Raw genomic sequence first — 27,779 nt, 5'->3', positions numbered from 1 at the left:
CCTCGCGGTCCCCCGGGGGCGGGCGAGTGGCGACCGTTGCCTGGCAGCGGCCCCCGGGCGGCGGGGCGGGGACGGGCCCGTGCGCTCCGCGGCTTGGGGTGACTAAGCGGGGCCACGGGCGTGCGGGCCGAGGGGGGCGGGAGGCGGGGCCTGGAGTGAAAGGGGCGAGGCCGGATGAGGAGGGGTGGGGCCGTGGTTGTGTGGGCGTGGCTTGACTGTACGGGGGCGGGGCCTCGGGGAGCGAGGCGGTGGCGGGAGGGGCTGAGGCGGCAGCGGGCGGGTGAACGAAGGGTTGGCGGCTGCTTCCGGCGGGCTGGGGCTCTCTGCGCTGTGCGGGTGCCGGGTCGGGAAGCCGCGCTGGTGTAGGGGCGGGAGGTCTCGGCTGTCCTCAGTCCGGCAGGATGGGGCTGTGGAGGCTCTGGAGAAGCGGTGTCTCCGTGCTCGCTATGTTAGCCCCGAGTGTCGCGTGTGGTGAGGGCTCCGGTGGGCGCCCGGCGCTGGCAGTGCTGAAGCGCCGCTGTGAGCGGTGCGATGAGGGGCTGGTGAGGCGGGACCGGGTGTGCTCCTGCCAGCAGTGACTAAAGGCGCTCGGCAGAATTGCAGTCAAAGCATCTGGCGTACTTAGTGTCAGTTAGCAGGGATTGCACAGCTCAGGTTATTTGCAAACTCTGGAAGGAAATTACACTAATTTAGAGGCGTTTACAGTATTTCAGCACTGAGAAGAAGTTTATTCTTTATTGAAAGATGAGCCTACGAAGTCACTGCAGGTACAAGGAGTCCAAAGTGTATTTTATTTCTTTAATGCTATTATCATTTCATTGTAAGGAGATCCAGAGCCTTCAGATTCACACCCAAAAGTCATGAACTGATGTTTCATTTTGGTTCATCAGATTTAATTTTTAATGAAAATAGGGTGGGGTTTTGGATAGTTTTTCTCCCAAAAAGGGCCTTAAAGCTCATCTCATTCCACCCGCTGCCATAGGCAGGGACACTTTCCACTATCTCAGGTTTCTCCAAGCCCCGTCCAACCTGGCCTTGGACACTCCCAGGGATGCAGCAGCCACAGCTTCTCTGGGCAACCTCTGCCAAGGCCTCCCCACCCTCACAGGGAAGGATTTCTTTGTAATTTGACTGGACTAACGTTGATGTCATGGTTTGTTTGGTTGGGTTTTTTTTTTTACTAACACAATGGCTTATAATGACATGCAATAACTCAGAGATATAAGTGAAGAGCAGTGTTTGACTTTGATTTTGAAGCATTATTAATCATGAAAATAACACACACCCCCGTTTTTTTGTTTCTTACCTTCTGCATAGTTTTCCTTCCTGTCTTTTGCATGATCAGTCTATATATAAGGTTTTTAGAACTGTTTCCTGTTGTTTATGCAGGAGTCTGACTCTGTGAGGCGTTGCCTTAATTGGTTTTTAGATGCTGTCATGAATAACTCAGATAAATAATGCAAATAAGGGTTGGAGTTTGTCACTTCTTTACTCTTCAGCTTTGAGCTTTTCACTCTTGTGCTGTGTCTGAAACAAATTTAGTCCTTGTCTCATATTTTCTCCCTCTTTGAAGTAAATGTCTTCAAAATAGGCCCCCTAACTTTTAATTTCCTTCATTGACTTATGTTTGTGATCTGTTGTCATGTGTGAGTGAGACATACCTTAGAGATGCTTTTGTAAAGTGTTCTGCAAATAAATGGTGGAACATAAATGTGTTATGGAAGGATCCAGGAAGGCACAGCCAATATTGTGTGGTGAAGGTGAAATCTCGCAGTGGATGTCCTAGAAAAGTTCTGAATCTTTCTGTCTTAACCACCGTGCTGGATCATGTGAATTTGTGCATGAGATCTGTTCATTTACCACAGAAGGTGATAATTCAATTTGATCTCAAACACAGAACTAAATGTGTTGAGATAATTTTACTTTATTAGGTGTTCATTTAGGAAGAAATAAAACTCAAAGATAGGAACAATAACTATATAAAATATTCAGAGTGATTTCTGAAGAAATTTTATAAGGTTTCATGTCATAAATTTCCACCTCAAGTAGAATTCTGAATAGATTCTGCAAATGAAGAGGGAATTTATTGCCTGAAACATCAGATTTATTCTTAACATCCAAAATGTGGAGTATGGGAAGGGATGGGGGAAGGGTTGGTTCTATCAGGTGAGGAACATGCTGTAACATTTTGGAGTTTTCAGGTCAGCCCTTGCTGAATGTGTCTTTAAAAATACCACACCAGAGGGAATTGTAGATCACTCCTGCAGGCAACTTCCGATTTTAGCTTCTTTTCTGAAGGAAATGCTTCCTGATGGTGGGAGAAGTGATGAGTCAGGGTAGCATATCTTGGTCTACCTCTAATCCTTTGTGCCTTTGGGAAGCCATTTTGTCAATACATGCTTCAGTTGCAGTTTAAAAATTAGATTGTAAAAACGAAGGTGTAATGCTCAATGTTTTATGTTGTTTTAAAAACTTAGGAAGATTATAAGCTAGAACAAAAATGCCCCATATACTGACTTGTACAATTTCATTGTTTTCTAATATTCTGCTAAAAACAAGTAATAATTTAAAATATTTGGCCTGATGACAAATGCAGGTGGAATTGATACACAGATGAGAAGACGTTTAGGATTTCTTACTGGTTGGAAGGCTGAACTGTTTTCTTCCTTTGGTAAGAAAGGGGAAATGTATTTAAGTAAAACCCAACTACAGGTGGATGCAGGATTCTACCTGGAATTCTACCTGGTTGATTATGCCAGACTTAGAGATGGGGATCCAAAAAGTATGCAAAGTATGAAAAAAAGTATGAAAATTACTCTTAAGTGACTTAAGTTCCACTCCTAACTTCACCCTAGATACAGGTAATGAGTTTGTTTGTTGGTTTTACTTTAAAGAGGTCTGGTTACAGAGCATGTTAAAACAGCTCTAAAAAGATAAATATTACAGATGAGTGTCACTCTTAATGTAGGTGAAAAAGAAACCCTGATGTTCTTAAGGTTTGGCTTGTTTACTTTTTCTGAGAAGATGGGGTATCTGTCTGGCCATTTACATACTGGATAGAAAATTTGAGGGCTTAGGTGTTCACACTTCATGCAGAGATTTGAATTCTTAATAGCGCTTCATTTTAAGCTATAGCAAATATTCCAGTGCTGTGATTGAAAGATATCTTCCACTGACATGGGGATAAAGACTTTTTTTTCCACTTTTCCTGATTATGTGTAAGTGTTTTTATTGGCTCTTAATAAATTTTACACTTTGTTTTTAAATTATTTTTTAATTTTCAACTTCTGAGTCCCTGTGCCCTTGAGGTCAGCCCACCTTGAGTCTGTGTGCAGCAAAAGTCAAGACTTGTCCTTTGGCTTCCATTTTTTTGAGAGCTGATGCCAGTTCCAGCCCCAGTGGAGCAAATGAATGTTGCCAATTCGGAGGAAAATTTGCAGCTGAAATTTTATGCCTGTTTTTGGAGGCAACTGTCACAAAAGATTTTAGATTCTAGTAGTTTTAGCAATGTAGAGAGAGACTTGATCCAAGTTCTCATATCTTTAGGAGTAGCCCTTAGTAATAGTCACCTTTGGTTTTGTTAATTCCAGCAAATTAATTTTGGTGTTGGTAGTATAATACTGGAACTGTGAACTTCTTCCCAGCATGATAATTCTTCATTTTAATGTCTCACTGAGACAGTTTGGTGCAGCTGAATTTGCATTTTCAAAATAAGTGTAATAATGGTAGCATTAACTCTAAAAATATGTGTTATACTTTTATATTTTCTAGTTGCTTGCAAAGTAACAGCAAAATATTTTGTTTATAGGTAACTTAGAAGAGAAGTGCTTCTGTTTCTCTTACTGGATGAAAATAACTTGGAAGCTGATTTGCAGTGAATTATCAGTGAAGACACACAGCATTTTCTGGAATATTGCATGATCTCATAATGAAGATCTCTCTCCTGCAGCAGATGTATAAGGACGTCCTGGCAGGCGTTCCCCTAGCAAGGGAAAGCCATCATTATTCCTCTTTAATTAATCTGTGTGTTGAGCAGCCACCAGAAGGAGATGAATCCTGTCATCAGAATCATCTGCCATCTACTGCTGGTGGCGTTAGGAGCCATCAGGACAGTGATATGTCAGATGTCCCTGCAACAGATGATTTATCAAACAGCTTTGCAAACATGAGCTCCTCGTTCTGCCCACGAGAGGTGATGCTGCTCCAGTTAACCTTGATCAAGATGATGGTGGCGAAAGTAGAGTCCCAGGAAATAGAACTCCACACAAGAAAGAAGTACTGTGAAATCTTTGTTCTTCTGAAGGAGGCAAAAATTGACTCAAAATTGGTAAGCTTTTGTAAACTTCTGGAAGATTTTTTTATAAACGGAGGAAGACTAAAAAGGAATGTGCCTTAGACATTTTTCCTTTTTTACCTATCTCCAGATTCACCTGCTTGGTTGTAACGATCGGCTGTTATCTCACATGGCCTCACAAACTTTAGCATCTCTTGTGTATTTCCAGCTGAAGGAAGAGGTGAGTGTGGCATCACTTCACAGCTCAAAAAAATGGCTTAGTGAATCTGTGCCTGCAGGTTGTTCCATTTGACTCTACAGCCAAGTTTTTGTTGTGTTATATTTTCTGAGAAACTTTGTCAACTGTGTTAGGAGTAGCGTGGAATATGGAAAGCAAGGAGATCTGATGTGTAGCAGAAGTGTGGAATGTCTTTGTAAAAATGTGGAATTTTATGAAACTCTTAAGGTAAAATATGTGTAGATGACAAGAAATATTCTCTTTAAGGTTGCAATACAGATATTAAAAAAAAAATCATGATCTAGACTCAGTATTTTTACAGTTCCTTGGTATCTGTTGGGTGATGCAGTAGATAAAAATAAGTAATAACCTCTTGGAAGTTAATCAAATGCTTTGATGTATCTTCTTGTTTGAATATCCCAATTACTTGATTTTTTTAAAATTTGCTGTATATTTAGTGAATATGTATTGCAGTCTCCATAGTAGCATCCTGAACACAGATTTATTTCATAACTATGTTTGTAATATTTCTTGCCAAGTTGTCTGGGAATTATCAATTCAGATCTGGTCTGTCTACAGCACTATCTGATTTTGGGTAGGTCACATGACATTAGGAGGTTTGGTTTTCCCTTTTTGGAACATACAGATAATTTCTATTGCATGCATATGTTGCTTCACATTTGTAATTAAAGGCCTAATTAATGGCACAGGACAGACACTATTTCTACCTGTGTTTTGTCTGTGCCTCCATTTGAATCTTTTTAATGTACAATTTAAAATCATTGTATTATGATTTAATGTAATTTGCATAATAACTGAAAGCATACGTGATTGGTTTTTGAATTATTTTTCTTAGGACGCCTTAAATGTCACGTGGCTCAGCTTTAGCCTGAACACGCTGTTGGGATTCCCCGGGGATGCCCGGGTGGCCGATTGCCTGTGGACTCTGGTGGCGATTCTCAAGGAGACGCTGAAGGACGCGCTGGTCCCCAGAGCAGGTACCGGCGGTGCTGCGGCGGTACCGACACGCGGGAGCCGCCAGGGGGAGCAACTCACCTGGAATTCCTCGGGAATAGTTCGGCTCCAGGACACCTATTCCCTTCCTTATACAGGGGGTGACGAAGTGGTGTTAAAACGTACTGGTTTAACCATATTTATATTCTGACACCGGTTTATTTCCTATTTACTGATTTATCTGTGTCACACTGTGAGTCAGTAATGTGCCTCTTCTTGCCATAGGTGTTCTGAAGAAGTTGTTGGCTCCTCTTGATGCAGTGCTTGAGGGATTTTATAATGCCATCCTGCTCCATCATTTTGACAGTCACCACTACACTTCACCTTATTCTGAAGCTACAAACAATCTGATCAGCTTTATAGATCTTCTTGAAGCACTTTTGGCTTCCAGAATTGAAATGGAATTACCTCTCAGGTGCCAGAGAATTTTGTTTTTGAAAGTTTCTTATGTCCTCAATCTTATTAGTTCATCAATTCCCTATGTAATCAAGAAGAAATTAATTTTGCTCCTTAAAAAATGTGTCCTTTACAAGTCTAGAGAAGATGCTAAAAGTGGATCACTGTTTTTACAAACCCCATCTTTATGTGAGGATATACTTGCACTGAGTAACGCTATTCTGCAGGTTGTGAATTTGACTTGGCTTAATCAGATCCCACTCAGTGGAAAGTCCAGCTACTTTGGAAGCAGTGAAGCTGCTCCTGGAGATGATTCTCAAGGTGGTTCTGACCAAACTGTTCTCAGGGCCTTAAGTTTGGTTGTGCTTAAAGCACTGGAATTCAAGATTCACAACTCTGCAACAGAAGCAGAAATGAAAGGTAACAGTCCATTTAAATTTTGTTCATGAAGCAGCAAGAGCTTTAGAGCTTTCAGATTTTGTAGTCATACCTCATTAAGACTGTAAATAGATTTCAGCTGAATTAGTGGTGGTGGGAGGGAGGAAATAGAAGACCCACCCAAGAAACTGCTGTTACTGTGTCCTGCCTAATTAGTTGTCTCCTTGCGTTTTATCAAATCCTTAGCCCTGCAATATGTTGGGCTTGAAACAGCTGCATTTGGGATTGAAACTTTTTCCTATTAAGAAATTAAGCCAGCTTGGGAACACCAGGCTCTTCTCCAGCTGGAAAAGAAGAGAGTCCATAGCATGAGCATCTACTCTATTCAGGGTGGGGAACTGAAAGGAACTGCAGGTAACACTCTTACCTTTTCCAAGGTGGAGGTAGAACTTTAGGCACCATTGTGCATTTATTTTATTGAAGGTACAAGGCATTACTGCCAGCCAAGTAATGTAATGAGGCAAAACTAGCTGTGGTATAGAAAGGTAAATAAAAATAAGGAACTTCCAAAGTAAGGCACAGGGAAGTTGTGGGACTTAACACAGAATCACAGAATAGCTTGGGTTGGAAGGGGCCTTAAAGATCATCCAGTTCCACCCCCCTGCCATGGCAGGGACACTTTCCATTAGACCAGCTTGCTTCAAGCCCCATCCAACCTGGCCTTGAACACTTCCAGGGATGAGGCAGCCACAGCTTCTCTGGGCATCCTGTGCCAGGGCCTCACCACCCTCAGAGAAAAGAATTTCTTCCTAGTATCCAATCTAACCCTGCCCTTTTGGCAGTGGGAAGCCATTCCCCCTTGTCCTGTTACTCCAGGCCCTTGTCCAAAGTCCCTCTCCTGCTCTTCTGGAGCCCCTTTAGGCACTGGCCGGGGCTCTAAGCCCTCCCCAGAGCCTTCTCTTCTCCAGGTGAACACCCTCCGTTCTCCCAGCCTGGCTCCAGAGCAGAGGGGCTCCAATCCTCAGAGCATCTCCATGGCTTCCTCTGGACTTGCTCCAGCAGCTCCACATCCTCCTTATGTAAATGGTTGTGTTCTTCACCCTGACTGACAGGTCTGGTCCTTCCAATTACCAGGTGTGAGCATTCCTCCCATAGCTACTCCCTTGGGCTGGTTTGTTGTAGTGAGGAGCTGGATTGGGGCAGGAGAAAGGGAGAGCTGCTGCTTTGCCGGGGCTGTGCCATGGGCAGCAGTGGGATGGCCGGGAATGCCGCAGAAGTGGCGTTCCTGACGGGAGAGGCCGCGGTGCTGTGTCACACTGGGAGCCAGTGAATGCCTTCTCCCTTGCTGTAAGGAAGCACCAGGGTGAGGCTTTTTGCCCAAGAGACCTTCCTGGAATCCCATCTTCCCACCTGCCCTTTTCCCGCTGAGAGGACCTCATGCACATCTGATGCTGTGTGAATGTGGATGTGCAGGTTCTATGATCAAAGCAGTATGCTGTCCCTGGATTACAGCCTTCATGGAAAAAAAAATGGAAAAGTTCAGAAGCAGTATTTCTAGTCAGGCATCAGTGAGAATGGGCATTTCTATATTTACTGATTATGTGGCCAAAAATGATTTCTATTTCTTTTTAAACAAGGATGAAATTTTACAGCACTTCAAATACATTGAGGCATTTTTGTTCTAGATGTAAATATTATTTTATTTTTTATATTTCTATGCTATGTAGCAAGCCTAAAATTAATTTTTAATTCATCCGTGCAAAAGAGCTACAACTTCCATAAGATAGCTTCTGAAACTTTTTCCCGATTTTTGGAAGATGTTATATTTGTGATGTCAGTTCCATTCTTAAAGATTAATAATTAATATAAGTATTTCTAAAGAATATTTTCCTTGTGATCCACCTTCTGAAACGTGTATAGAGACTGAGACTGTGTAAGAACAAGCGAAAAGAAAAAAAGTATATCAATTTTAAATGTGTCTATGAAAATTTGTTCTCAAAGAAAGCCATTCTCCTTTCTTTCCCAGATTCATGACACAAAAATTAGTTCTTTAATTAGATTCAAGCACCCCAACTGTCAAGAGGAATTTCAGTTTGAAAGAAATGTTACTTCTTTATTTTAGTGACATTACAGGAAGTGTTTAAAACAAGCACCTAAATGCTTTAATATGCTAACTTCCCTTCTGGGAAGCTGCTTGATCTTCTTGCTATTAACATGGATTAGAGTGGCTTAACTTTAATTAATTTCAATTTTGAGAGTAATTTCCAGATTTATAGGGAAGAGTTTCAGTCTGAAGAGTAACTATTAATAACAAAGATAATTTGATGTTCCTATTATTTGCTAGGAGGAAAAGCAAATCTTAGAGTCAAATATTAAGGAAAATCACGTAGTGATGCAGTAAATGAAATTGATTTCAATGTTGCAGGAGAATTTTTTGTTTTCTAAACATTGAATCTGTGCTGTGTTGTATCAAAAACTGCTCTGTAGTACCACACTATCATGTAGTATCTCATTAGTATTGAACATGTAAGTTTTCTGACTTAAGGGAAAGAGTCTCTGTGTCTAATGAATACAAAGTGATTTTTATGAGTAAGCTACTGCACTAAAACGGCAAGAACCAATCTATAAAATTTGATGCTGTGATAAATCAGTTGCGCTAAGGAGAGATAACTGCATTCATGAATTTTTATGCACTGTTAATTTAAAATAGAGAGTGTATGTTATTTGGCAACAAAAAATGTATCGCAAAAGTCATGGTTGCTTCTTCTTTTCAGGAGACTTTGAGAGTTCCATGTCCCAGCTGTTGATGTTCTGGAGGAGTCACGTAAAGCCTTCCCCACAGTCTCACCCAGTTGTGCATCACTGTGAATGGCTCTCCTTGGTTTTTATGGAGCAGGATGATGACATCTGGGAAGCTGCTAAAGTTTTATTACTCATCTATTTAAAATTTTATAGGTTAGTGTACTTTTTTTTTAACAGAACTATGAAGAATTGTACTTCAGTAAGGTTACTGTGACATACATGAGTTCCCATTGGTTGTTTTTGTTTGAAGGAAAATTATTTTTTGATAATTTAAAATCCCCCAAACCTCAGGATGATGTAATAATGAGTGGTGTAAGAGCTGATAATTCAAGTCTTTTTTTGGATGGAAACAGGGGAGTTGTGAAACAGTTTCCTACTAAATACTTTATCATATCCTGTAATTCAGGATAATTGACTTCATGCTAAAATAGTGGTTAGACAGATAAAAAGTAAGATTGTTTCCTTACAGTACTGAAGGTTTGACAAGAATGGGATATCAGAATTCAGCTTCAATAATTCAGGTACTTCTGGCACAGTTTATAAGGATTGGCCCTATGGGAATTCCAGCTACTTAATAAAAATGGGTATTGCTAACAACTGAAATGTGTTCTTAATGGATTTGTCCTGAACATGCAATGCTTCATTGTTGTTTAAATTACCATACAAGGTGCTATCCTAACTTATACAAGGCCCTCAATCTTCAAATGGGAAGATAGTGCAAGTAATATCTTAGATACACACGATTCTTAGACGCTTAACTACAAGTAGGCTCTTCTTCCAGTGTGTGTAACATTCTGAATGTTAGTCTGATTTCAGGTTTACAAAAACATTAAAATAAAATTGTTTCATATTTATATTAAAGTACAGTTTATGTGTTGTAAGTAACTTTGTTTATTCCAGAAGGAATGTTTCCTAAGGAGTGCCCTTTTAAGGCCTGCTTTAAATGCTTTGGCTTTCTCAGCTGTCCAATCTCCTGGCCCCACCTGCCTTCATTCTTTCTCACTCCGATATAAAATCTTTTTTGGCTCTTACCTTTTCACAAAATTAAAAAAAGAGCAAGAATCCGTCTTCTGGATATTGCTGTTTTAAAAAAAATTGTAAACTTCCACTGAATTGTTTCCTGGCTTACTTTTCAGGTTACGGTGTGATGCTGCTGCTAACCTAAGCCAAAAAGAGGAGGAATCCTGGAAGTTCCTTGTGCATACAGGTGGATATAACCCACACTGTATCTTTTTATTCCTTCTGGAAAAGATTGCATTTGATTCCACAGTACTCCTAGATTTTCTGATTTCATCAGAAACTTGCTTTCTGGAGTACTTGGTCAGGTACTTAAAGCTTCTTGGGAAGGAGTGGCATCAGTTTGTAGATGTCTGTAACCATTTCGATACCAGGCACAGCACTTTCCACTCAGTTTGTTCTGTCAAGCCACCCCACCAAGAAAAGCAAAGCTGTGTGACTGGGGAGAGTTTGCAAAATGCTGGTTGTGAACCAGAACCACAGACTCCGATGTCTTTGGCTTCTTCTCACAATTGCCCGGTGTTTACAGCACAGCAGGGCAGTAATGAAGCTGCAGAGTGGAACCAGTCTGACTCATTGACAGGCACTGATAGCGCGTCCCTGCTGGGTTCTCTTCAAAGCCTGGTTAATTATGACAGCTCAGAGGACTCGGAGGTGGAATCAGATGGAAAAGAGTGCTTGGTAAATGCAAAACAATTGCCTACAAACAATGAGGGTGAGGTGAGGAGAAGGGAAACTGGTTGCAGCTGCAGAGATGATGACCGGAATCCACGCACGTCTGAAGTGTTGCCTCTGAAACCGAAGGGATCTTGTACCTCATCCTGTTGGACTTGTATGGCATCTTCAGATAATATTGCATCCCTAAGAATAATGCTTTACAAATCAACAGAGTGTTTGGAAGAGCTGCAAGAAGCTATTTCTAGGTTGCAGAGAAGAAATCTTTTCCCATATAATCCATCTGCGTTGTTGAAACTACTGAGCCACATTGAGAAGATGAGTAAATCCATGAATCCACAATAATCCAAAGTGTTCTTGTGGGTTTTTTTAACAAGTTCACCAGGGAATATTTCCATGAGATTAATGACTTCTAAAGCTCATGCTTCTTGCAGTAGCCAGTTCATTTAACCTCAGACAGGGTAAACATGGGTTTGGTTGACACCCTAAAACTCTGGAATTGCATCCAGTGATATGATCCGTGACCTGAGGGTCCTAGGCTTATTCGTGATATGTATGCCGACGTACAGAGTATAAGGATTAATTGTTGGGTATTCAACATTTTATAATAAATAACTCACGTGAAAGCATTTCAAAAATATATGATACTTAAAGTATTGTCAATTGTATCTAATGTAATTCTATTTATGAATTCACTGCCACATTGGTAGAGGTTTATGGACTACAGGGCAAAGTTAATGCAACACTTGACTGCTTAGAAGTTGGGCTAAATAAAATAATATAGTTGGGGGCAGTTTACTGTTTATCCTGTGTGTTCTGCATTGGTGCCTTGCTCAAAGTGGACCTTCAGGTGTCCATAATCCTTTAATTAAAAGAAAAGGTAGATGTGAAATTAAAGCATATGTTATCTATGGAAAACTTTAGTCAAGAATTATATTTTAAATTAAGCTTAGGTAATGCAGAAGTGAAATTCCAACAGATTTTTTTGCATCTATCATGCATTTCATATAAATATAGGATGTATACTTAATAAATGAAAATCAGAAAGAGAATTAGAAAGTAAGTGACTCCAGCATAGTGAGATGGATATTGAAGATGTTAAATTATTATACTTATATCTTTTATTAGATGTAATTTGAATAACCTGAAAAGTAAGCGTCTGAGAGTTTGCCTAGGGGAGTGAGTTCAGAGCAGGATCCAAGGCAGCGTGTGCACTTAGCAGGAAAGCACCTGATGCTGGTACGTTTAACCTGCAGCTTGTAATGATCTGCCAAGGGTTAGGCACTGGGACAGTACTGACAACAGGAACACTGGGAAAACCTCAGACCTCTTCAGAACTGTGGGAATTAGTTTTTCCTTTTAGGATCTTCTCTTGAAGGTAAGTGCTCTCTTCTGACTGAGAACAAGTAAGTGCTCTCTTCCTTTTGAATAGCTATTTAGTGTTAAATTAAAATAGATACTGAGCTAAGATGAGCAGTCTCTGGAGCAGGTTTCTGACCCTCAAATCTCTGTGGCCATCTTCTGCATTAGTCTTTAGCTCTGAACTGGTGAATCAATGCAATTGGGAGGGGAAGAAAACTGGGTGTAACTTATGGGATCCTTTAGCTGGCAGTTCCAGTGCTCTCCAGTGACACTGGAATGGTATGAATTCTCAGGAAGGTTTGAACCTCAGTCTTACTCCTTCAGAATGACAGTTGTGTTTTACGTAGGAAGGAGTGATCCTCTTCACTGGCATGAAGGAGATTTGAATATTCTGGGTGTTTGTTGTACCTTGGTTTCTTCCTGAGACCAAGACAGCTGTTGTGCAGAGGGGTGGTTGGGAATGTCAAGGAAGGGAAACCTTTCCATTCATGCCTGCAGTTACTGTAGTTCAGAACTAACCTTGGAGTTGTCCAGGGCAGAAACATGCCTGGCTTCTCTTTATGTTTGAGCTCAGTTATACCGTAGCTGCTGATTTGCTCATTTCTGTCCGCACTAAAATCCCTGTGGGCATGTTCAGAGATGCAGCTCCAGACAACTTGGGAACTTCTCAGTTCAAACACAGGAAGTGCCACAGGCGAGGTGCTTGAGCAAGAGTTTCTCAAGTTCACAATTTTCAAAGTAGGTAGGTACTTACATTTCAGTGAAATCCTTTCCACTATCCTCACTCCTTTTCTAATCTAGCTTTTGCTGACTAAGTTATTTTAATTGAGCAATTCCATTGTTTTCACTGAACATAGTATTGGTCAGCATTTCTTGGTTACACTTTGCCAGTTGGAAGTATCTAAATTGTAGCAGTATCTCTGACATGGATATGATGACTGAGGGGGGAAGGTAGAATGGTGTGATAATTTTGGGTAAGTCCAGGTTATTTGTCAGTGGTTGCTACAACTGTATAAACTCTTTTAAATTAAGAGTTCAGACATCTCGGAACGGTGTGTAGAATGTAGCAAGAAATGTAGGAGCCATGACCTGATTTTTTAAATACAGCAAATCCAATTGCAGTCCAATTGTATTTAATTCTTACAGGCTTGTGGCTGACTGTGTGCCCACCTGGTTATTAGAAGTTATTAAGATCATTCCCACGTTTCCTTTCACAGAAAACCATTGTTTTATTTCTCAGGATGTTTTAGTTGTGGGTAAATATAGTTGGTATCTGGCAACTAGATACCTTAATGTGTTGATATTTTACCATTTATGACCTGAGATGGATTTAAATTGATGAGTCAAAGTCTTTTTTATTGCACACAAAGTGAGGGTGAGCCATGAAAGTGGATTGTAGTTCTTGGCTGTATTGAGAAAGGCAACCACAAAAAAAGCACCTTGAAAAAGAACTTGTATTTTAATCCATTGGTGAGTACAGAAAGTGGTCTGGTTGGGGTTTGTTAGGTTTTGGTTGGTCTTTTTTAATGATATGAAGTTTTTAGGCACAGCTGTTATTTCATGTGCTAGAGCAAATTAATTCAGCTGCAGAACCTGTTATCAATGTTAAGTTAGAACTTGGGAATTAGGTCAGTGATTACCAGGAGATCAATGTGCCTTACCTTTGGATATTGATAGCTGTCAACTTTTCTTGGATTATTTCAAAGCAAGACATGGAACTAATCGGGTGACCTGTGTGGACACAGTTTTCTATCTCCTGAAATGTTCACAGTCCCCATTTATGCAGTTGTTTTGTGGAGTTTGCCTTCAACATCAGTTGAAGTTATAAATAAAGTTAAACTTATAAAATAAGTTAAGTTTTAATGAGGTAAGCAGTTAGCACTAGAAGTTACGTACAGGATGTGCTTTTTAAAACGAATGTTTTTAAACTGAATGTTTGTAGAGCTTGATTGCAGCTACAGCTGAATCCAGGTGGTTCCACAATTGTGGTTCTTCAAACTGGATTTTCTCCAGTATTTTTATGGCCACTTTCCATTCTGCTTTTAAGACTCGTAGTACAAGTTCTAATCCTGTAATACAAGAATAAAAACCAACCTTGGGAACCTCTGTATTTACAATACCCTTGTAAAGCTGGGAATAGGGAGCCTTGGTTGTTCCCTGGTTTATCATTGTAGGATAAGCTTTGTTTGTACTTCTTCCAGAGTCAGTCTGGGATGGTGTCTGAAGTCAGTATCAGGGGTTTATCACAGTGTCAGTAGGAGTGAAAATATTGTGGTCATTGCAGTGTTACTTCTGTGTATTTTCCCTTAGAGTTGTCCTAATGAGTTTGTAAATTTTTGCTGTATTTTGTTCAACTCTTTTAGGCCACCTGGTTCACCCTGAAATCTTGTTAGAAGCCGATAGTGTGTGTCAGAATGGATGGCAGGCAGTCTTTTACTGTCACTGCCTCAATGGCAGGCATGGACTTGGACTTGGTTGAGAAACATCACAGGGATTTAAGCTTTTCTAAGTCATTATCTTCTTAAATGTTGTGTAAATGAGTTTATTGCTGATAACTGACAGGAGATGCTCTTTAATGGACCATCTGGCTTGGTGCTAGCTTACATCATGAATGGCAGGAATAACATGTATTTTATGTTAAAAATCTTGAATGAAGAAACCACTATATCCTTAGATATTTCTGGTTCCTACTTCCCCAGTACTTTAAAACATGAGTTTTGCCAGTCAGCAGTGTCCTTTCAGGGGGGAGATTTGAAAAAAATGTGAATTGTTGGAAAAAATATCACACACAACCTCAAAAGTGTGCACTACTGAATGTTGGCTTCCTTAGAGTTTGTAGGGAAGGTTTGCATGTCCGTATTCTGAAATTGTCTGGAATTGTAGCTGCTAATTGGAGTTGTCCAAGTATCTACCCCATCTCATCCTAGTTCTTGAGCGTTAAAAATGAATGTTTTCTGTGGAACTTCAAAGAAATTCCAAATGCCCATAGCATTTGGAGGAAGTAATAGCCACATGTTAAAACATGAATAATAATTTGAAGTCTATTTTGCAAAGCAATATATATTGACTAAGTAAAAAAGACTTGTCAAATGACAAAATCCTATGTCCTTATTCTTTCCTTGCTGGAAAGGAAAAAGCTTTATCTTCAAGTGTCACCTTCCAGGGTTTGTCAGCTCTAGAGTAACTTTGTCACTACAGACCTTTCATGGTTCTTTCATGTGGGGATTTAACTGAAACAGAAATTACTACTTTCTGGACATTTAGCTCCAGTATTTGGCTTCCTTGATAATATTTATATCCTTCAAGAAATTTGTGTCTTCTGACACCATTACAGCTATGGTGAAAGTTAGGCAAAGGTCCATTAAACAGCAAATACCAAACTCAACCAAATTTTTTAAAACATTCTTTATCTCCTCAAGGGAGAATCCAGTACTTGGTCACATTCAACAGAGCATTAGTCCCTCTAAAGGAATATTTCTTCACCTCAGCTAAAATTACTGACCAGCATGATGCCACTATTTTCTGTAATTGTCAATTAGGAGCTGATGCAGAAGTGGGAATTGCTGGGTGTGACGCATCAAAGGAACTGTCTTTCAGTTTCACCAAGGAAATGCTCATATTTTATGTTTTCTGTGGGTGGATAAAGATTGATGCTCCAAGAGTCTCCCCGTAATGTAATCAAACAATGTTTGCAGCATTGTCTTACGAGCAAGTGTTACAAATTGCTGAGGTTTATTTTCATACTGTCGTTAAACTAGTGCTTCCAGCTCCAAGGATCAACAAGGCATCTTTTTTTTTAATGCTATGTTATTTCTATGTTGTTGGAAATGGATTAAGGAACTCTGATTTGGTTGGATTAATTGTTAAATCTCTTAGTCTTGCAGCCAGAAAATTGTGTGAATTAGTCTCCTGCATATTCAGATAGCGGTAGCACACAGGAATGGTTTTTGGGTCAATTGGCAGTGCTGTAAGTGGAGAGGAAAATGTGAATTTTGCCTTTTCAAATGTATTGGAACAAACTTAGCGGAAGTTCCTTATATAGATCAGCAGTTATATTTGACTTTTCTGGTGTTTCTGGTTAACAGAAAAGGGGTTTTGACAAGTATGGACAAGTTGGTGCTAAATTGAGGGGAAAGCAAAAAAACCCTTCTCACCAAAGATAATTTAAAAATAAAACAGATTAGGATTTTGCATAAAGAATGTGTCACAACCAAACTATGAGCAGATGAACTCTTCAGCAAATCACATGTACATCTCTGTGCCCCTGGCTATGAGAGGATTTTTAACTCCTGTCTGGGAGGCTTATTGATACGTGGTGTGTTCAGTATTTAAATGGAATACAGCCAAGGGTTTGTAACTTGAAAGAGAGACCATAATTGTGGTGTTCCTGGCCCTCAGTGGTTGAGTGTGTGAGAGAAATTGGTTTGAAGGCAGTCCCCAGGTAATACCTCTTCTTGGAGCCTTTTTTCCTAAGGCATATCTGAAGCCTGTGGCAGAGTGGATCAACAGTAGAGTGTGTTCTTTCCCTTCACTGACTTTATCCTTCCAGTATTGCTTCTGACATCTTCTCTTCACCCACTTCATCCAAGTCATCTTCCTTCTTATTATTAAAGCCCAGATTCTCAAAGTAATGAATTTTCTTTCTGGCTAAAACTTATGGGAATGAAGTCCTGGAACTATAATTTCAAAAGATTTAAGTGATTTGAAGATTTCACCTTGTGTGTTCGAATTTTTCTCATTTAGTCCTGCAGTGGCATTCATGGATGATAAATATTTATTGCCTTAATAGTGCTGCATTCAAAATCAGGTATCTAGTCTTTATTTGTGACAGATGGCATTACTAATTAATTAGTAATGAGCCTCTCCTTAGTGAACCTCTCCCTGTAAGGATATGGATGATGAATCAGGTCACACTAGGAAGAAATGTCTTGAGGAAAAAGCTTTTTGAGAGATTGTAAATAGATTTTTTTCATCCCTTTTATCTAAGGGAAGGCTGGCATATTAGGAGAAGGTGTGGATTCCTGCGAAGAGGAGGATCTTAGTTTTTAAACTACAGATTGGAAAGTTTTGAGTTATTATGATGCGTGACTTGGAATGATTCATTTTCAGGCTTTTGTTGATTCTTGAGGAGCAGAAAGTATAGGAATGTCAAGGTTTTTTACTTTAATCCTGAAGGAATTCCTGATGGCAAGGAGATGAGTTTCACTGGTGGTGAAGAGAGAATTCAGAGTCCAAATCATTATTAGATCAAATGAATTCCTACTTTTCCTCCCTGTATACATATGACTGAAGCTTGATTAATGGTCTGCTGTTGCGATAATCAGTTAGCAAAACTGGTTAGGTACTAACAGGCAGAATATTTAGAACATTTATTTTTGGCTCCCCAAAAACCAGAAGAAACCCTTAGGGTTTTTTGGGATGGTTTTGATGGGTTTTTTTCTTCTCCCTCTGCAGGTGCCACCACACACAACAGCTCTGATTCTAGAGCTTTAAGGTTTAATACAGTCTCAAAGATTTGCCAGAAGGGCTTTCTCTACTGACAAAGTTTACTAATACTGTAAACTGTCTTATGTAACTGCTTGGAAGCTCTCTTGAAAGCTCACACCCACTGTGTGGATTCACTGTAATTTATTATATGAATTCAGCTGACTGGAAAAGAAAGAGGTACATTTTGTGACATTTTCTGAAAGAAGTGAATTTTTCTTACTTTGATGGAATACCTTTTTTACTGAGAACTTATACATAATTTCCAGTGATATGTAAAATAATTGAGTGAAATACATGTCTCCTTTATCCAATTATATTTAGTTATATTATTATATTTAGCTATATTTAATTGTCCAATGAATGAGTAGATATTATGCTGCAAGTAAGGAATAGTAACACTTAGATTTTTTTAATTTTTGTTTTCTCATTGAGATGTACAGACTCAAGTATTTTTTGGTTTGATTTTATTTTTTTTTGCAGCATTCAAATTTAAGACACCTGAAGGGTAAGCACTATGGAGGTGCAGAGATAATTGTAAGGTCATTGGGCACTTTGATCAAGGGAGTATGATTACCTTGTTATTTACCACGGAAATCTTTAATCTTGCAATAGTATCCTACGTAGGCGGTGCCAGCCTAATAAATGCTGCTCAAAAAGGATGTAAAAACATGTGTTCCCAGGTTTTTTTTGTAGCAGTCCGATGTTTGCTCCGATCAAACAAATTTGGTTTTTGCAATTTACTGTAACAGTGAAGAAACTGTGGTTTTAGGTATAAGAAAGGTGTTGCTGCCAATTACCCCTTCCATTCCTGGCCCAGTATCGGCCAAGTGATGTATGAATCAACTTGCTCTGGGCTTTCTTAATTGGCAGAGTGTTCCTAAATCTTCTGCTTGGTTCACAGCAGTGGTTTGTTCAGATGTGGGAAAGTTTGGAGATCATTTAAAGCAGCAGCCAAGCCATAATTCTTTCTGAAATAACCTTTCATGTTTAATGTTTCTCTGGTGCATCAGGTTACTGAATACTGCTCCCAGCTTTATGGAAGGACCAAAGACTTGCAATAGCTGCAAGATATAATACCTAAAATTTAAAAAAAGAGCTATGTGAAGAAACCCACGCTTTTCTCTTGAGGGGAGATAAATGAAGAGGTTCCAAATGTTGCCTGAGTCACATCTTTCACGGCAGGCTTATAGATTAAGATGAAAGTTTCAATATGCTCAAAAGGAGTTGTGGAAAGGAAGGCCTGCAGGAGGGAACCTCTCCAGTGTTATTCCTACCGACACCTTCTGTAGTTCAGGAAGTCTTGGAGCCCCAAACTACTGACGGCCGGGGCCTTATCAGTTACTATTTTGTGTTTCTTCCATTCTTGTGCTCTTCCATAGCCATCTGCTCCTGGCTTCCTTCTGACAGTGCTGGGTGAGATGGAGCTTTGGCTCAACTCTGACTAGTCTGTTCCCATTTCCTGGGTTGCTGTTTGCTGACTACAAGCAGGAAGAAAAGGCTAATAAAAGGTTCTCCACTCCTGGCTCCTCTGTGAGGTTCTCTTCTCACTTTCCAACAACATTACTGTGTCCACCAGAATGCAAAGTAATGCCAACACTTCTGAAAGCTGTTACTTGAAACTGGGGAGAGCTGCTGAGGAATGACTTTCAGCTTGATTCCTTAGTCATGGAATTAGAAAAGAAATGAAACAATCAAGTTAAGTAAAACTGACATGTTTATATGGTATCTCTAACCAAGCACACACTCAGTGTGTGCTTTCTTCTGCTTTAGGAATTTCAGAAATTCCATTTTACATCTTCTGAGGAACTGGAACACTTGTTGTAAAGCATTCAGTTTATTGAGGCTGGAAGTATTGCTGAGAGTGGTCAATAAGAGTAGAAACCTTTCTCTAACTTTATTTAAAACCCCACAATCTAAAACCTGTCAGAGTGAAGTGATGTGTCTGGTGTTCCCTTTTCTGCAACCTCAGCAGGCTCCGCATCCTCTTGTGTGTGTGTGCAGAACGATATACGGTGAGACAAATTCTCATCGTGCAACAAAAACCACGTGACTTCAAACATTTCTTCATCTGCTGTGTTGAAACGAGCAGGGAAGGCACCGGCATTACTGCTCCCGAGTTTCATGGAGTGATGTGGATGACATCAGGATTGCCTTCAGTCAGAAATCTTGAAGTGCAGCTTTGTTGGGTGGGTCTCAGAAGAATTTGAAAGGGTTCTGGAGATAGGGCGTGTTTACCTCGGTCAGAGTAGTGAGTGTGATGCCTCTTCCCTGCTAATGTGCTTATGGTCTCTTTGCCTGCAACATCAGAAAGGTAAGAGTTCCTTTTTCTGTCCCTTTTTCCTGCCCTGGTATGTTTTGTTGGGTTTTTTCCCTGCTCCTTACATCAGACCATGTTCTGAATTGTCAGCATGTGCTGGTCTCTAACATTGTTTCATAAGGGAAGAGTAGAGTAACTCTTATGATAGTCTTCAGGTAAAGAATGGAATGGCATTAATGACATTTTAGATGTTGCCACTAAGTAGTCCAACCTATGAGAACTGCTTTTTGTGGGGAAGAAAAAGGCAATAGAGGTTACAGTAGTAGCTTTGCTTTTCTACTTGTTGTACCATTATCCTATTAAGTGCTTCTAAGAGCACTTCTTTCTGAACTGGAAGGGAGGAAATTTTCTTAACAGGAATAAATGTTAACTAATGATATCGACATGATTATGTAAGAGAAAAACCCTTGAATTTAAGTTGCTTGAAAAGGCTAGTTCTGATTTTTTTTTTCTGTAAAATGCTAAGAGGAAAAAAATATTTTTAGAAACTCAGTTTAACAGAGGTTTCCTTTGTTTTGCTTTTTTTATAAGACTTATCTTTTGAAGCTCTGAAGAAGCTTATGCTATAAATAACACACCTAAACAAGCTGCCAAGAAGGGTTAATTCATAGTAATGCTACAACATTTAGATGGAGGAACCCCAATCATATTTTTGCAGTATCTATTTCTCACTACCTCCTTAGCTCAGCCCTTCAGCTGGGTGCCACTGCTGATGAAGAGGCTATGCTGGCTCACATTTAGCTGAAAATTTCCCTTGCATTTGTTAGGACATGAAAAGGATGTCAAAGCGGCTGAAATTATGAAAGACCAGTTCCGTTCTGGCTCCTCCTCCAGTTGGCTTTTTGGGTGGGGAATGTCTGGGCAGGTTGAACTGCAAAGCAGGGGATAACCAGGAGAGAGCTGGGAACAGGGATGCACAGCAGGCTTGGTTCAGCTGCTGGCTCAGGGTGGTGTGGAGAACATCAATAGATGCCCAAGTGTGAGCCCCTGGTACACAGTGTGGCTGAAGATGCTGTTCCAGGAAGCTGCAAACAGAGTTCTCCAGAGCACAAATGGACCTTCCTGGTCCCTTTTGTACCTTCCAAGGGCGAATTTAAAATCTTGAGTCATCCACTGAAAAGCCAAGAGCCTCTCCACCCTCAGGTCTCCCCTCTGGTTCTCACTGTTCTGCTGCCTCCACGTGTTCTGTGGTACCTCTGTGCTCCCACTGATGTGCTTGTCCTGACCTCTGCTGCTTGATTCTTCTCTGCCCTTTACTTTCACCTTAAATAAGTGACACAGCTCTGGTAAAATCTCCATTATGTAGCTTAGCATTTTAAGTTAAACTTCAAGTTTGTATTTCAAACAAAGTTTTGGTAAAAAAATTATCCTTTTTGCATCTTTCCCCAACAGTAAAAACTTGAAGAAAAATCTGATAAAGATTTTTCTTTACATTCTGACAAGTGTTACTAAGTTCTCAAAGCAAGAAGTATTTTTCCTTTAGGTTTGTACAACTTTTCATGAATTAAGCATCTGTTAAGAACCTCTAGTTTGGATAGGGTTTGGGTTTTTTCCAACAATTACTTTTTATCTTAGAATTATTGCAGTTTTTTGAGTTATTTCGTAGGTCCTTATTCCACTATGTTCATGTTATGGATTTTTAAAGCTTAAAAGTGGACATAGTTTGCACTGTAAGTGTACAGTGAGAGAACTGTATTTCACTTTCCTCAGCAGCCTGCCATCACCTAAAACCATTTTAGCTGCTCAAAAATGATTTACCTTTAAGTAGAGAGAGAGCATGGTGACTTTCATCCAGAAAATGAATTATTTCAAAGAAGTCGGGTTCACTTTTTGTGGGTTTTTTTTCTTCCAAGGAACAGGGAAAAATCAAAACTCACTTGCCACCTTAATTGAGATTTATTCAAAGTGCTATTTTTGCCTGCTCAGTATAGTACCCAAGTTACAAGGTAATGTGAAAAAACAGTAAAAGAAGCAAAATGCTGTAATTGCCCTGTAACGAGGCACTTAAAGTGTTTACAGTTGAGATTTGTACAAGCCAGAGAGTAAATGTGAAGTTAAAGGTCTCACAGCAATCTTAATTCAGCTGTTTTAATTCAGTATTTCAGGGTTTCATTGAGGAAACTGAGTCCAGCAGCTCCTTTATTCTGTGCTGCCACTGCTGCTGTGTGTGGGCTGGGAGAGGTGTCAGTCACCCTGTGCCTCAGGTTGTGCAGAATTCAACTGGAATCATGTTTTCCCACTTGCACAAACAAGATGAGGAAAGACAAGATGCAAAGAGGTGGCAGCATCAATCCAGCATCCTTCCTCCAGTCTTCTCCTCCACAAACCACAGTTCAGTGTGCACGACCCATCTCTCTTCACCTGTTTCATGGTGGTAGATGCAGTTGGGATTCTTCACACAATGTCAAAAAAAAAAAAAAAAAATCAAGGTCTGATTGTACTAGAACACAGACCTGCAGCTGAAACTTGTGTGTTAACTCTTGGAAATATTGCTGACACTTAAGCAGAACCAAAGCCTGAGATATGGTGGATCTGATCTTTAATTACTCTTTGAAACCACTTTTGTTTCATGTTGAGGATGAACAGCCTGGAACAGCTGTGCTATCTGTTTTGATATCTGAGACTTGATTTTTTCCAACAGTCACTGCACCAGCTTTACCAGTTCTGCCAAATTATGAGGGGAATAGGAGAATTATGTTCTTCTTGCTTTTTGCTGATTTCAGTCATTCCCTGTTACGCCTCTGGAGCCGCACTAAGTAGACTAAGGGGATGCTTAGGAGAATTAAGGTTACTTTCACTCGCATGTTTGTGTTGTTGATCCATTGGGTTTTGTAATTTATTCAGTAAATAAGGACAGGAAATCCTCCTAATACACCCTGCAAACCTGGATATCGCCTTCTCTTAGTCCTGGCTTTGGAAATGCAGTTTTTGCAAGCAAGAGCTTTTGTACAGAGAATACAATCAAAGCTTTGGCTCAGTTTCTTTTTATTAATTCCTCAGACTGCAGCAGCCAGAAATTCCACTTCAAAGCAGCTCCTGAATTTTTTTTGCAAAATGCAGCCACATAGCTTTTGTCAAACTCAAATTTGCCCTTTTTTTTCTTTGCTTAATAGCATTAAAAATACTTTTTTCATTGAATATATCCAGGATCCAAAAAACAGAGCTTTGAAAGAAACTTCACATTGGTACTTCCCAACTGTGTGGGCTTTCCTTTAATTATAAAGGATGCAGCTCCTGAAGTAATCATTCCTGATTTTCCTGTTTTGCAGTAGCCCATTAAAACTAGATTAAATTACAGAGGTGATCCTTCTGTAGCAGGGAGGCAATCTGGTTTCTTTACTGGGAGTATTTAATCCCTGATATGCCGAGGAGCTTCAGTTTTCTAAACTATCTTTATTGACTGACTTTTAGCCCCTTCCAGAGCAACAACTGGAATTTTTGAATGAAAATGTTTCTGGCAGCCCTGGTGTATGGATAGGGATCTGGGAAGAGGCAGAGGTTTTCCACCCTAGGCTGGGCAGGGTGAGTCACTCACTGTTGGATTTCTCACTCCTGCTTGTTTGGTGCTGCCACAGGCTGTGAGGAGAAGCTCTGAGCTCAGCACTCAGCAACAGAAGGTTTAGGCTGGATAGGATTTAAAGTTTTAAGTTAGAGCTGGTCCCAAATCAGGCCAAGCTTGACCTTTGCATCCACTGCCCATTCTTTGAAAGCAGTGTTTCCAGGGGAGAGGAACAACTTGTGAGAGTTTGTGCAGGTAAAAAACCATCTACTTCTGAAATCCAGTATCTCCAGCCTGATCCTAGCGCTGGGACTGGTGGCCATGGCTGCCCCCTTGCTCCTGCTCAGGTCAGTGTTTGTAAGGACTTCCTCACCTTCCAGGTGCTCGAGGAACCTCGTGATGAGAGCTGAAGGGAGGCAGGAAAGCAACCCTACTATTTCACTGCTGCTATTATGAAGATGGAAATCTTGAAGATTTCCCAGGGAATGGCCTGATTTGCTGCAGTGAAAACATCCAATTTAATAATGAAACTTAAGAATAGGCTGCAGACAGATTTGGAATCTCATCATTGGTTTTCTCAGAATCACTTGGGCAATGTTCATCAAGGATGGTTTAATCCCCACGTGCCAGGCCAGTCCTGGTACAAATACAGGGATTACAGAAGGCAGAGTTTCAAAGAACCCACCTTTTGATGAAGCTGTTTAGTGTTTGTGAGGAAAGATTTTCCCTGAAATATGTGAACTTCGGAGCAGACCACAAATCCCAGAATTCCCTTATATTTTAAGATTAAGCATGTACTTAAGAGCTTAGTTTAATAGTGCTATATTAACTAGTTTAAGGGGTAATCATATGGTGAGGCATCTGTGTGTGGAAGAAAACCATCAATTAGTGAGATCCCAGGAATCCAATAAGAAAATATGCACTACTGGTCTTTTCTAAAGTTTAAATGTTTTGGGTGCATGCTCAGTCCCAACCCCTCTCACCACAAGGCAACTGTGAGTGCTCCTTCCACTGTGCTATAACAGACTGACCTATTTTTATTACAGTTTGTGATAGTTTGCAGTGCACAGTCTAGTTAAAAAATACAGATATATTAGGAAGCAGAACTGTGTAACGAGGCTCTCCCCTGGTCTTCTATTGTCTGCAAGCCTTTCTGTCTGACCCAAAATGTCATGTTTCAAAGCCCTGCATCATTAGGATGGCGCCTGCAAGCTGCTGTTTAGGGTCTGTTAGCAGCCCTGGTATAAATCCCCACTTCCAGGAGTTTTTAATTCAGCAGTAAAACATTGCTCTAGGCTGAAACTTGGCATATAAAGTCTCAGTGCGGGAACAATTGCGATTTCTCCCTCCTTTATTTTTGCATTTGCTTATACACACACGATTCATTCAAGAGGTTTTTACTGTCCCCTTCCTGCATTTAAAAAGATTAAATGGCCAGGTTATTAATAGTTCAATTCTGACTACTGTGCTCGGCCAGTAAATGGATCTGCAGTGCTGTTAACCAGCTCTGTTTGATGGGTACAGGTCACTGTTTCACAAGTGTAGTGGAAACAGCCCAGTGTGGACCAGCAATGGTTGGCAGTTAATTAACGTGGACTCCACTGTTAATTAAAGCCAGGTCCAGGTCTGGAATGCTGGTGGGATGCTCTGGACATGGTGTCCTGACCCAACTGCAGGCACAACTAAAATCATGTGTTCCCTGCTCAGATTGGAAGAACATGGAAAGGCCTGAACTGCTGCCTGACCTCAGCATGATTTGATCTTATCTTGTGATCCTGTACAGAGGTATCACTGGGAGATCTGATGAGATACAGATTTGGTTGAAATCATCCTCCCAGCTCAACTGTTTCCTCAGCAAAGCTATGTTTCAATGAAATCAGTTATTTCCTTATGTTTTTCCTGGTTTATAGAAAATTTTAACATGGAAAAAATAATTCAAATTTACTATTCCTAGAAATCATGGAAAAATGTGTTTCAGCCTTATGAAAATGTTACAGTAACTTTTATTTTTCTTCAGTGTTAGGATATTTTTATAGGATATATATAACATGTTTGTAGTGTAAAGTCCTTACAGATAAATGAGTGAGAACGACAATTTCTAAATATATAATGTAGACTGCTAAGGTTAAAAAGGAGGATTTTACAAGAATGAAATACTTCACTCAAAGTGATTTTTTTTTTTTTTTTTTTTTTTCCCTTCCAGAACTGGTTTTAGACATTTTTTTCCTGATCTAGGTTTTGGTCACAGTTAAACCATAGTATTTCCTACAATTCCCAGAAAAAGTTTGCTATACACTGTATCTTTTTTTCCCACTTGTTCTTATGCACAGGTGTTTGCAAATTCAGGGTATATTTCCATTAGCATATTAAACAGCAGTAATTCATTAGTGAAATATCCACATTACTACGGAATTGAGGCACTCCCTGGACTTTCTCATTTCTTTTCCACTCTTCCTCCCACTTATATTTAATTTATAAAGGTAGCCTCAGGAAGATGAGTTCTCATTAGTATTAATATGATAGATAATACATGAGTATTGCCAGAGGCTTGAGCAGGTATGAAGCAGTGTAGTGTGAGTGACTGAAAGGAGACAGCAGGTACCTCCCTGTGCAGATTTCAAAGGCCCTGTATTGGTTTATATCAGATCAAAATTTGGCTCTATTATTTTATTTTCTGCTGGGTTATAATCCCACCTGCTTGTTCTAAACCCAAAAGGGTTTTAGCTTCCTGTATGATATATATTTTTTTTTCCCCTGAGAACACTGACTTTACTGGCTTTGCACAACAAGGCTCAATATGGGTTTTTTTTCATGCATTTTCTCTTTAATACATGAGGAATAAACTTAATTCTCTCTTTATTTACTTAGCATGGCGTACATCCTAAAGACACTCAACAGCTGGTTCTGGTGGGAGAATATCTGGATGCCCATCAATTGCACGTGGGCAGATTTTGTAGACCATGATGGACTTGTCTTTCCCAAACCACATCAGTTATATGCCACAATCCCATATGCTTTTGTATTGCTGATCATCCGATTCTTCAGTGAAAGGTAAGAAACAGAAATGCAGTATGATGCTAATGTTAATCCTCATTAATGCTGAAAATGAGATATCTGTTGATCAATGTTATGTTTTATAGATGAGAGTTAGTTGGTGGTTTATTAGGAAGATCTAGTACAGATAACATGGCAGGTGAAAAATTGGAAAATATTTTCATTATTAGGTACGTGTGGCTGTGGTCCAATCCAGAAGGAAAATATTTCTATCCAGCTTTTCTAGAACAGCATTTGGATACTTCTAATTATGTCCCTTCACCAGAGATACAATTAATTCTAAACCATTTGGGTTTCCTTTTTCTCCTTCAGTGGAAGGATAGAGAGATTTGTCCTCCCAACCAAACCTCTCATTTGGTCCTGCACCAGAACATTCGTGTGAGGCTGATAGATCCCAGGTGTCTCTTTGTAGCCAAACTAAGCAGACTGAAGGGATCTCAAAGTTTTGTGTGAACATTTTATGCAGATCTAGTAAAGCAGATTCCTTTTTTTTCCCCTCACTTTGGCACCAAAAAATGGATTGCTTCTGCAGCTGGAATCTTAGGGAACAGGCAGAGGTTGGCTCCACAGAAGAAAGCTACAATTATGTTAAGATTTGCAGTGTTTTGACTTACTTATTTGTATCTTTTTTGCTTTACTTTCTTTCCTTTTTCCTCTAAAAAATGTGATTATTAGGTTTTTATAATTATTTCAGGGCAGAGTGAGGAAATTTGGAATGTCGTAAGTTGGACAGACTTAAAACAGAAGCAGATAAGATCATTCATGCTGGAAATCAAAAGTAATTTGGATCATATGTTCATAACCATTCCCAGTGTCTCTTGAGCAAATGCTTGCCCAAGCGTGTCTCACTGCAGTGCTGTTGGAAAGGGCTGCTGTGGGTAATTAGCCCACACATCTGGCTGCAGGGAACCTGAGGAAAGCTGACCACTGCTATGAGTAATGAGGAATCAATGGCTGATAGCAGCAGGAGGGAGGGGGCTTTTCAGAACACCCTGCCCAAGCAGAAGGGCGAAACCTTTGGCATGCTCTGCAGTGATTTGGGTTGGAAAAGGGAAGGGAAATAGAATCCATCAGTCTTAGGGAATGGCTGTGTGCCACAGGCTGGATCCAGAGTGGGTGGTGGTGGCCCAGTGAAGAAGGTGCCAAGTGGCTCTGCCACTGGGAGCAAGTAGCCCAGTAGCAATCCCTGAGCTCACATGGAGAGACCATCCGGTCTCCCTTCACTCAACTCCAACACACCTCTGATGGACACAAAAGCCAGGATGTT

At 40.1% G+C, this 27,779-nt stretch overlaps 2 protein-coding genes across 6 annotated transcripts in view; both read left to right on the top strand.

Moving 5' to 3' along the window:
• Nucleotides 1-6: 6 nt before the first annotated feature.
• Nucleotides 7-11,577, top strand: LINS1 (lines homolog 1). 2 transcript variants are annotated; one of them, XM_042038996.1, is made up of 8 exons: nt 7-98; nt 706-767; nt 3,809-4,327; nt 4,425-4,514; nt 5,368-5,509; nt 5,751-6,341; nt 9,074-9,254; nt 10,238-11,577. In XM_042038996.1, exons 3-8 carry the CDS (start codon nt 3,929-3,931, stop codon nt 11,136-11,138), a joined length of 2,304 nt encoding a protein of 767 aa, XP_041894930.1. In that variant the 5' UTR covers nt 7-98; nt 706-767; nt 3,809-3,928; the 3' UTR covers nt 11,139-11,577. The 2 variants fall into 2 exon arrangements, with proteins under 2 accessions (XP_041894930.1, XP_041894932.1); XM_042038998.1 differs by lacking the exon at nt 706-767.
• A 483-nt stretch (nt 11,578-12,060) lies between these two features.
• Nucleotides 12,061-27,779, top strand: part of CERS3 (ceramide synthase 3) — a 43,553-nt gene continuing 27,834 nt past the window's right edge. The window contains exons 1-3 of one of the 4 annotated variants that reach the window (XM_042039000.1): nt 12,932-19,953; nt 23,371-23,481; nt 26,327-26,509. In XM_042039000.1, the coding sequence (XP_041894934.1) occupies nt 26,328-26,509 (182 nt within the window). In that variant the 5' untranslated portion in view covers nt 12,932-19,953; nt 23,371-23,481; nt 26,327. Of the gene's footprint in view, nt 12,172-12,929; nt 19,954-23,370; nt 23,482-26,326; nt 26,510-27,779 lie in introns of those variants that run through there. The other 3 variants (XM_042039001.1, XM_042039002.1, XM_042038999.1) reach the window with 3 other exon arrangements.

The sequence above is a fragment of the Corvus kubaryi genome, unplaced genomic scaffold, assembly GCF_017639235.1.
Source record: "Corvus kubaryi isolate FWS band 111438036 unplaced genomic scaffold, C.kubaryi_AGA036_p1.0 37394, whole genome shotgun sequence".
Taxonomy (NCBI): domain Eukaryota; kingdom Metazoa; phylum Chordata; class Aves; order Passeriformes; family Corvidae; genus Corvus; species Corvus kubaryi.
This window is presented reverse-complemented; position numbering and strand designations above follow the sequence as displayed.

Bases quoted from the DNA above. Each gene is read 5' to 3' on its own strand.
- LINS1 (XM_042038998.1), top strand. From the start codon at position 3,929: ATGAAGATCTCTCTCCTGCAGCAGATGTATAAGGACGTCCTGGCAGGC. The intron at 4,328-4,424 runs GTAAGCTTTTGT...ACCTATCTCCAG, and splicing joins CAAAAATTGACTCAAAATTG to ATTCACCTGCTTGGTTGTAA. The intron at 5,510-5,750 runs GTACCGGCGGTG...TTCTTGCCATAG, and splicing joins CGCGCTGGTCCCCAGAGCAG to GTGTTCTGAAGAAGTTGTTG.